The following is a 9,237-nucleotide window of genomic DNA, read 5'->3' as shown; positions in this document are numbered from 1 at the left end:
TTGATATTCTTATAGTATCCATAATGCCCAAAGCTGGGATTACAGGTGTGGGCCACCATGCCCAGATAATTTTTTTATTTTTAGTAGAGATATGGTTATAGCATGTTGGCCAGGCTGGTCTCAAACCCCTGACCTCAAGTGCTCCACCTGCCTCGGCCTCCCAAAGTGTGGGATTCCAGGCACAAGCCACCATGCCAGCCTTTTATATAAGTTTTCTTTTTTAAAAGGGTCCTGGTCAGGCCAGTTGACAAGCCCCAGGCCCCTTGAGTCTCATCTACTTCCATTGTGTGGTAGCAGTTTCTGTCCCTTCCCTGTTCCCCTGGAGCAGGAGTGAGCACACCTCTCCTTTCCCTGCCCCAGGTCCTCCAGCCCCACCTCACCTCCTCCCAAGGCCACCCTCCTGGCATGCCCACTCCAGTGCCTGGGACCTAGGGGAGGAGAGGCAGGTGGGTGGTGTCCTGCCTGCAGTGTACAGATGATGCCAGTGGCCACCTGGAACACGGCACTCACAGTATCTGACACATCAAACACAGCTTCCTTGTCCTGGGAGGCACATGGCAGCAGGTAAGGGCCTAGCAGCTCCCTGGCACCCAGGGTCTCCACAGCCCCACCCCCACTGACGCATCCTCACTGCCTTCCATGGGAAGAACACTCAGCACCCCAGAAAGGAAGGGCAGAGAGCTCCAAGGGTAGCCATGGATGGGGCTGTGTGCACAGGATGGGAGGATGTATGGCAATCCTGGGGGACCCCTGCCTGGGTATGCCAGAGCCCCGAGAACTGGCACGTGGTATGTAGGCAGCAGGCCTCTACCGGCCACTGCCCCCAGCCTCACACCTTTAAGTCTTTGTTGTAGGTGCTAGAAGTCCCTTGAGGGTCATGAGGAGCCTGGCACACTACAGGAAGAGGGAGGGACAGGAGCTGGACCCAGGATCCTGCCTCCTGGCCACCAACCCCCATCAGCACAGAGGGCCCGCCCCTCTCTCTGCCCAGGCAGCCTTGTGTGGGGTCCGGGGCTTGGCCTCCCTAGGGGGCCGTGTCACATGCAGAGGCGGTAGCCGTCCCAGGACAGGAGATGCCGTGGAGAAGGCACGTGTTTGAGTTGGTGTCGCTGTCCCAGACGCCTTCCCTTGGGTAGAGCTGCCTGTCCGAGGAGGGGCTGACACTCAGCCTCCGTGTCCTGGCCGCACCTGGAGCCCTGCCGTGTGTGCTGGGCTCAGCCCAGTGCCTTCCCGAGGCCTGTGCGGGTCCAGGCAGAGGCGGGGTCATTGCCGCGTGTGTTCTATCCAGTTTCTGATCATCCACTTCTGCCCTGAGCACCTCTGCACCACCAGCCGGAGCCCGAAGCTGGCGTCTTTGGACATCTCCCCCTCCAGGCAGCGGCCTGTGGCCCGGCTCACAATGGGGCCGCTCTGGGTGAAGTCCCACAGCCGCTGTGCTGGCCACGCCACGTCCTCGCACTTCTTCAGGGTGGGCGTGCGGCCCCTGCCGTCATCCACCAGACACTTAGAGTCGGGCAGGAAGGCCGTGGAGCCCAGAGGCCCCAGCTGCAGCAGGCCATCAGCACTGTACCGCACCAGCTGGGAGGACATCCCGTGGCAGGGGTAGAGGATCGCTAGGTCATCATCCTCCACTCCCTGGTCCAAGCAGTAGCCGCTGGCTTTGCTGTTTCTCACCTCTCCGTACGTGAGTGTGTTGTTGTAGGTCCTCATCTCCGGGTACACGTTCTCCAGGTACCACTTGAAGCTGCGACACTTCAGCTTCTGGCGCAGGGCCAGCCTCTCAGACACGTCCCCAAAGTCCACCCCTGGGTTCGTCATGGGGATGTTCCAGGCCATGTACACATGGGACTTGAAAGATACAGTACAAGAAGTGACCAAAGTTCGAAGAAATAATCTTTTCAACCAGGAAATGCTTTCCCCTTAAAAGAGATCACTGAAACGGGGGTTTCCTAGATGCCATTCTGTGTCAGCTGTGGAAGGTCTAGAGGATAAACTTGATAATTTCAAGAAGACCAAAGGTAATCACAAACTGCTGACAAAGAGTGTGGCCGAGACTCCATTGCATAAGCAGATCTCCAAAAGGCTGCTGCATAGACAAATCAAGGGCAGGTCCTCTGATCCTGGTCCTGATATTGGTGTTGTTGAAGAGTCCCCTGAAAAAGGAAATGAAATAAGCTTGAGACGAAGTCCTCGAGTCAAGCAGTTGTCATTTAACAGGACATTCTGCTTCCTTCCATTCTTTGTCTCAGCCGAAGTCTCGAAGTGTGCAAAGAGTCCACTCATTCCAGGAAGTTAAGTCAGACCAAAGAGAAAATTCTCCAGTCCAAAGTATTCAATCTCCTAAGAGTCTTCTTTTCGGGGCAGTATCTGAGATGATCAGACCCTCAGAAAAAGGTTCAGCTCGAATGAAAAAGCATTCAAGAAGCACACTGGGTTCAGAGATACCTGCAGCTTACCAGACTCCCAAGAAGAGTCACCAGAAATCTCTGAGCTTTGCTCAAACTTCACCAAGAAGTTTCTCTCATACACCACAAACTCCGTCGTGTATTCCAGAAAGGCCACAGAAGTCCCCTGCAAAAATGACCCCTACAAAGCAGGCAACTTTAAAGGAGTCCTTAAAAGATTCCTCCTCACACATCTGTGAGTCACCATTGGATTCAAAAATCACTCCTCAAAAACGATGCACCCAGGCAGGAGAAGGCACTTTTCTTGAAACAAAGACACCAAGAACTCCTAAGAGGCAAGGTACTCAGCTGCCTCGGTTTTCACCAAATTGTACTTGGCCACATTCAGTGGATTCTAGTCCAGAAAGTCCCTCTTGTGCAGCACCCCCAACTTCATCCATTGCCCAACCCAGGAGAGAGTGTCTTAGTCCCTTCAGAGACCCTCTCAGAACACCCCCGAGAGCAGCAGCCTTCGTGGGCATGCCTCAGAATCAAACACACCAACAGCCCCATGTACCCAGAGCTGCTTAGGCAGAGGAACCACCCCAGAAACTGAAGAATAATGCTATCAAAACCCCAAAAAGACCAGGGAATTCAACTATGACTTCTTCCCCACCTGTTACACCAAAGAAACTATTTACCGCTCCTTTATGTGATACTTCCAAGAAGAGTCCATTTGGGAAATCTAAAACAGAGTCTCCTTCCCCAGAAGAACTGGATGGGAAAGAGCCCCCGATGTCACCCAGTGTAGCTGCATCTCTCTTTCACAGAGCGCTACATTGGACACCATCCCTCCTCCGCCCCCTTGTAAAGCTGGGAAATGGTGTAGAAAGACCTCTGATCCCAGAAGGAGCATCCTGGAGTGTCAGCCCAATGCCTCTGCTACTTCTGGGGTTGGCACAGCTGACAGCCCAGCTGCCACCACAGACTCTAGAGATGACCAGAAGCAACTGAACCTCTCTCCTCAGTCTCCTCCTGAAAGACGGAGCTACCCAGGCCCTGGTCTCAGGAGTGACTGGCATGCATCCTCTCCTTTGCTCATTACAAGTGACACAGAGCACCTCACTCTCCTCAGTGAAGCTGAACATCACGACAGAGGTAACTTGAAAAGTAACGTCTCATCAGTGGAAGAGGGTGAGGGGCTAAGGACAGCAGATGCTGAGGAGAAGTCTTCTCTGTCTCACCCTGGGATTACCCCATCTCCTCCTTCCTGTGGGCCCGGCTCTCCTCTGATGTCTTCCTGCGACCTGCGCTGTACCACGGATAGGAGGCAGTGCCAGGCTTTGGCACAGCTAGACAACCTGCTGATGTCAGATTGGCATTCCACAGCCTCTGCCAGCCCACAGACCTACAAGGTTGAGCTGCAGATGCAAGCTTCTGGCCTTCCCAAACTTCGCATTAAATAGACCCCAGCTCTGTTAGAGGCTGAGCCCCTCAGTAAGGAGGAGAGCTCTTTGGGAGAGGAGAGTGTCCTCCCTGTTCTCAGCGTGCCCAGGGTCAGCAGGTCCTCAGGCAAACCTGAACCCACCTATGTGTCACCCCCCTGCCTCCGCCTCTCCCACAGCACACCTGGTAAGAGCAGGGGGCAAACCTACATCTGCCAGGCCTGCACCCCCACCCATGGCCCTTCTAGTACCCCGTCTCCATTTCAAACAGATGGGGTTCCCTGGACACCATCCCCCAAGCACAGTGGGAAGACAACTCCAGACATAATTAAAGACTGGCCCAGGAGGAAGAGAGCGGGGGGCTGCAGGACTGGGTCCTCTTCTGGGAGGGGTGAGGTTGGAGCAGACCTTCCTAGGAGGCTGTCGCTGCTGGAGCCAGAGAGCAAGGAGCACAGCCTTGAACTCAGCATGCACCAGATGCCCATTTTGGAGGATTTTGAGCTTGAGGGAGTGTGCCAGCTGCCAGACCAGTCACCTCCCAGGAACAGCGTGCCTAAGGCCAAGGAAGCCTCCTCCTGGGGACAGTTTGGGTTGAGTTCCAGGAAGAGAGTCCTGTTGGCCAAGGAAGATGATGACCATGGAGCCAAAAGGATCTGTGACCTGAGAGAAGATTCAGAAGTCAGGATGAGTAAAGAGACGTCTCCAAGTCAGAGTGCACGGCAGCTACCCTCCACGGAAGATGACGAGGTGTTTGTTTCGGGTTCGTTTGTTCCTCCCGGCTGTACCCTGAGGAGCTGCCTCTCTGCCAGTGCCCTCCAGACTCTGACCCAGACTCTGCTTCTGTTCCAGGGGAAAACACCTTCCTCTCAGAGCCAAGACCCCAGAGATGAGGATGTAGATGTATTTCCCTCCACTGCCGAAGACTCTCCCTTCAGTCGTGTGTTCTCCAGGAGGTGCCCCATCAGCAGAACGTACACACGGAAGAAGCTCCTGGGACCCTGGCTAGAGGACTTGTAGCCATAAACACTACTGAGCCCAAAAAGTAAGGAGTCAGCTAGGACCCTATGGGCATAAAGAAGCTGGGGGCCTGGTCCCAAGCCTCTCTTGCCATGGTCAGCGTTCAGACTGCCATTAGAATAGGTTTTCTAATTCTCCTCATGGATCCAGTCCATCTCCTAGCCCTGACCCTTGGTGGGGAGGTTGCAGGAGGAGGTGGATGGCAATGTAGCTGGTGCTAGAACTCAGGCAGCCTGGGAGCAGCCAGACAAGGGATCCCATTGTATGGAGCCCCACCCCAACTATGACCTTGGCAAGTCAGGAGGCCACTCTGCCTCACGCCATGGAGAAAGGAGCCCTGCCTGGGGTAAGGCCGGGCTGCTGCAGCACAGGCAGCACTTTGTAAACTGTGAAGCCACATACGTGAAACTCGAGTGCATTGGGCAGCCGAAGCCATTTTTGCCTTCGCTGTGTAACCATAAAACCACCTCTAGCGACTGAGCGCTCAGTATATTTTTGTTGAATGTTGAGCCTGAGGTGAACTGTGACCGCGGTCCAGCTCAAGTGGCTTCTACAGCAGCCACATTTCCAAGAGTCAGCAAGTTCATGGCACAGGCCTTGCCCGTTCCTGGGGAGAAGACCATCCCCTGGTTCACTGTTTCCACCGGGAGTGCCACTCAGACCGGTTGGACCAGCCTGCCACCAGGTCCTGGCTAACGCTGAGGGCTAACTCCGAATTGTGTCCCCAGAAAGCCTTCAAGCCTATTGTGCTCCCAAATCTGATTCCTCTTACTGTCTCCTATTTCTCCCTTAAGAGATTTTATTAAATGGTTTTTTAAGATCCTAAAAACAACAAAAAAAAGAGGGGTCGACCCAGGCAAGGTAGGCTTCATCAGCCATGCTAACCTCCCTCCCTACCCTAGGGTCCCAAATCTTCTGTTGAAGCCTTTCAGTTTTTTTAAGTTTTTGTAGTTATGGAGCCTCGTTATATTGCCCAGGCTGGTCTTGAACTCCTGGCCTCAAGCAATCCCCCCACCTCAGCCTCCCAAAGTGCTAGAATTATAGGCATGAGCCACTGCACCTGACCTGTGTCCTGAGATCTCGGCTGCTGTCTGCCAATGGTAAAGTAAACGGAATGATAGTGCTAATGCTCAAAGTGGCCCAGCGTGGAGAGGGGAGGCCAGGAAATCAGTGGGGCTGCAGGGGTCGTAACTTCAGGAGGCGCTCCTTGGCTGTGTGGATGTCCTCATCATTGGGGTTGAGTTTGAAGGTGCCCTGGGCCCACTCCTCAGCAACCTATAGCAGGTGACAGCAATGCTGTGGGTCAGTTGAGCAGGTATCACCAGCCAAGAGAGCCCCTGCCCTGGTCCCACCCAATCCCCTGATGACTGACTGTCAGAAAAAGAGTATGTAGAGGAGGCAAAAGCAGCCCAGACCTCACTGGTCCCATTTCTCTGCTGACCACATCAAAGTCAGGAGAGGAACAGTCCTTGGCTTAATGTCACATCCTGTCCTCTATCTGAACCTTGGAAACCAAGGTACCTTCCTGCCTCAGCAGAGCTGACCTCAGGATGTCTAAAATGTCCCCTCCTCCTAATCCCCGAGCTCAGCTCTATGCAGTGCATGCCGCTCTGGCCAGACTGGCTGGAAGAGTGTCTGGATGGCTCATGCCTGTAATCAGTGCTTTGGAAGGTCAACATAAGAGGATGGCTTGAGGCCAGGAGTTCGAGGCCAGCCTGAGCAACGTAGTGAGACCCTCTATCTACAAAAAAAAGAAAAGAAAAGAAAAGAAAAAGGTTGTTTTTTTTTTTTTTAATTAGCCAGGCGTGGGGACCCCAGCTAACTTGCCAGGCTGGGGTGGGAGGATTGTTTGAGCTCAGAAGTTAGGACGACGCCACTGCGCTACAGCCTGGGTGACAGGACCAAACCCAGCCTCAAACAAATTTTAAAAATTAAAAATAAACAGTAAAAACAAGGACACTGTCCGGTCTCAGCCTTGGCCTCCAGAGGGGACTCAGCTGGAGCTGAGCTCCTCCCACCTCCTCCGCTCGGTCCCCAGTCCTCCAATCCCGAACCCCCAAGCCCCTTCACCTTAAACCGGTGGGGCCCCCAACTGCGGGATGCCCGGGGAAGGAGCCTGCCGGGGGCCCGGACTCCCCAACTCATTCCGCCGGGCTTCCGGGCACCTCCAGGTCCTGCCCCGGACCCTCACCTTCCGCAGTGGCCACCGCTATTCCTTGAAGCCCCGGCGCGGGTTGTCGGAGAAGTCGGCGCGGAAGCTCCAGAGGCCGTCCAGCTCCTTGCACTCCTGTGACAGGCTCTCCCGGGGGTACAGCATCCCGCCCTGCGGCGCCAGCGCGCAGCCTCACAACAGCGGCCCAAGCGCCGCCCTGGCCACCACCGGCCCCAGGTCCGGCTTCCCGCTCCGCCGCTCGGCCTCCAACTGCCCAGCTAAGAGCAGCGCAGTAGGAGCCCGGCGGGCGGGTCGCGTGACGTACTGATGCCGTCCGCGCCATCTTGGTTGAGGGGGAGTGCCAGGCCTCGGGGGGTTGGGCGGGTCCGGGCGCTGCCCATTGGGGCGGCGGCTGGGAACCCCGGCCTAGGTCTTTGGGGAAGCGGGACCCTCAGTCCCAGCCAAGAAGGGCGAGGTCTGCTCCCCACCCCGCCCCAGGGTGGATGATCCAGGGCCGCAGGCCAGGACAGAGCCCCTGAGATGGGTGGGATTCCGCGGTTTCTTCAAGGAGCACCTCCACTGGCTTTCCGGAGCCGGACTCTCAGCAGGCCCCAGCGGAGCCTCTGCCTTGCCTGTCGGGTGCAGCCCCTTGAGATGTTGTTAAAATCAGCCGAGTGGCATGTGCCCGTAATCCCAGCTACCTAGGAGGCTGAGGTGGGGGGATTGTTTGACCCCAGGTGTTTGAGGCTGCAAAGAGCTATGATGGCACCACTGCACTCCAACCTGGGCACCAGAGTGAGACTCTGTCTCAAAAATAAAGAGAAAAAAAAAAAGAAAAATTATTTTGTTTATTTCTCTGAATGCCCTGGGTCTGCAATTCTCTTACCTCCACCTCCCAAGTAGCTGGGACTACAGGCGAGCAGCACCATGCCTGGCTAATTTGTATTTTTAGTAGAGATGGGGTTTTGCCATATTGGCAAGGCTGGTCTTGAACTCCTGGGCTCAAGTGATCCTCCCACCTCAGCCTCCCAAAGTGCTGGGATTACGGGTATGAGCCACCGGCGCCCAGCCGATACCTGAAGTTCTAGTTCATCCATATTAACTGCTGGAATATGTTGCTTGATGTGGATACACCACTATCCTTTTCCTGTTGAGCATTTAGTCTGTTTTCGTTTTTCACTTGCACAATCAATGCTGCCATGTATACTCCAGCAATACACTCCGGTAGTGGCTCATGTGAGAGATTTCTCTAGGTGTATCCTAGGATTGGAGCTGTCAGGTTGCAGGCTCTGTTCATCTCTAAGGAGGTCATCCAGCTTTTACTTCCAGCTGCCTCACAATAGAGAAGCATCCAGTTCTCCCTTGGCCCCCTTGGCCTCCCAAACCAGGGCCTCCCTTGGCCCCATGCAGGTCCGGATACCCACCCAATCAACAGTTTTGCTTATTTCTGGTCCATAAAAAGGTTTCAGTTATTTTGATCTTGGCTAGACATTTTGGGGGTCTTTTTTTCCCCCTTGAGAAGGAGTTTCACTCTTGTTGCCCAGGCTGGAGTACAATGGTGCTATCTCAGCTCACTGCAACCTCTGCCTCCTGGGTTCAAGTGATTCTCCTACCTCAGCCTCCCAAGTAGGTGGGATTACAGGTGCCCACCACCATGCCCAGCTAACTTGTATTTTTAGTAAAGATGGGGTTTCACCATGTTGGTCAGGCTGTTCTCGAACTCTTGACCTCAGGTGTTCCTCCCACCTTGGCCTCCCAAAGTGCTGGGATTACAGGCATGAGCCACCCCACCTGGCCACAAGTGTGTCTTAAACTATTTTTCTGTACTTCTCCTCATCCCTTGCTACACTTCTACTTAGACACCTGCTCCTGGGTCCCAGAAACACCTTCCCTGGTGAGGAAGAACAGAAAAAGCCTCTCGCTTCTCCCCGCTGTGACAGAAGTTATCACTGCATTTGCATGCAAGGGCCTGAACTGGAGTCCTGGCTGCCAGACTTTAGGCAAACTGCAACTATCTGGAAACCAATCCCCCTCATAGTTCCATAAGCACAATGTTGTGGGCCTCACCCCCAGAACATGTAGAGTAATAATTGGGTAAAAGTGACCTGCAGGAGTGGCTGGGCTAGGTGGCTCACGCCTGTAATCTCAGCAATCTGGGAGGCCAAGGAAGGTGGATTGCTTGAGCCCAGGAGTTCAAGACCAGCCTGGGTATCATAGTGAGGCCCCATCTCTACAAAAA

The 9,237-nt window shown here is 54.6% G+C and overlaps 1 protein-coding gene across 3 annotated transcripts; it reads right to left on the bottom strand.

The window, feature by feature from the left end:
- Positions 1-117: 117 nt before the first annotated feature.
- LOC108292173 (polypeptide N-acetylgalactosaminyltransferase 9-like) lies at positions 118-7,812 on the bottom strand. Of its 3 annotated transcripts, XM_037732891.1 has the most exons (3): positions 6,917-7,812; positions 5,912-6,121; positions 118-4,489 (listed from the first exon to the last, which is right to left on the bottom strand). In XM_037732891.1, the coding sequence occupies exon 3, from the start codon at positions 1,834-1,836 to the stop codon at positions 1,264-1,266; it is 573 nt and encodes a 190-aa protein (XP_037588819.1). In that variant the 5' UTR covers positions 1,837-4,489; positions 5,912-6,121; positions 6,917-7,812; the 3' UTR covers positions 118-1,263. The 3 variants fall into 3 exon arrangements, with proteins under 3 accessions (XP_037588819.1, XP_037588818.1, XP_037588820.1); XM_037732890.1 differs by having other exon boundaries at positions 118-6,121; XM_037732892.1 differs by having other exon boundaries at positions 118-6,121; positions 7,038-7,812.
- Between the last annotated feature and the right edge of the window lie 1,425 nt (positions 7,813-9,237).

The sequence above is a fragment of the Cebus imitator genome, unplaced genomic scaffold, assembly GCF_001604975.1.
Source record: "Cebus imitator isolate Cc_AM_T3 unplaced genomic scaffold, Cebus_imitator-1.0 Scaffold478, whole genome shotgun sequence".
Lineage (NCBI taxonomy): Eukaryota > Metazoa > Chordata > Mammalia > Primates > Cebidae > Cebus > Cebus imitator.
This window is presented reverse-complemented; position numbering and strand designations above follow the sequence as displayed.

Excerpts from the sequence above, each read along its gene's own strand:
- LOC108292173 (XM_037732890.1), bottom strand. The coding sequence starts at position 1,836 with ATGGCCTGGAACATCCCCATGACGAACCCAGGGGTGGACTTTGGGGAC.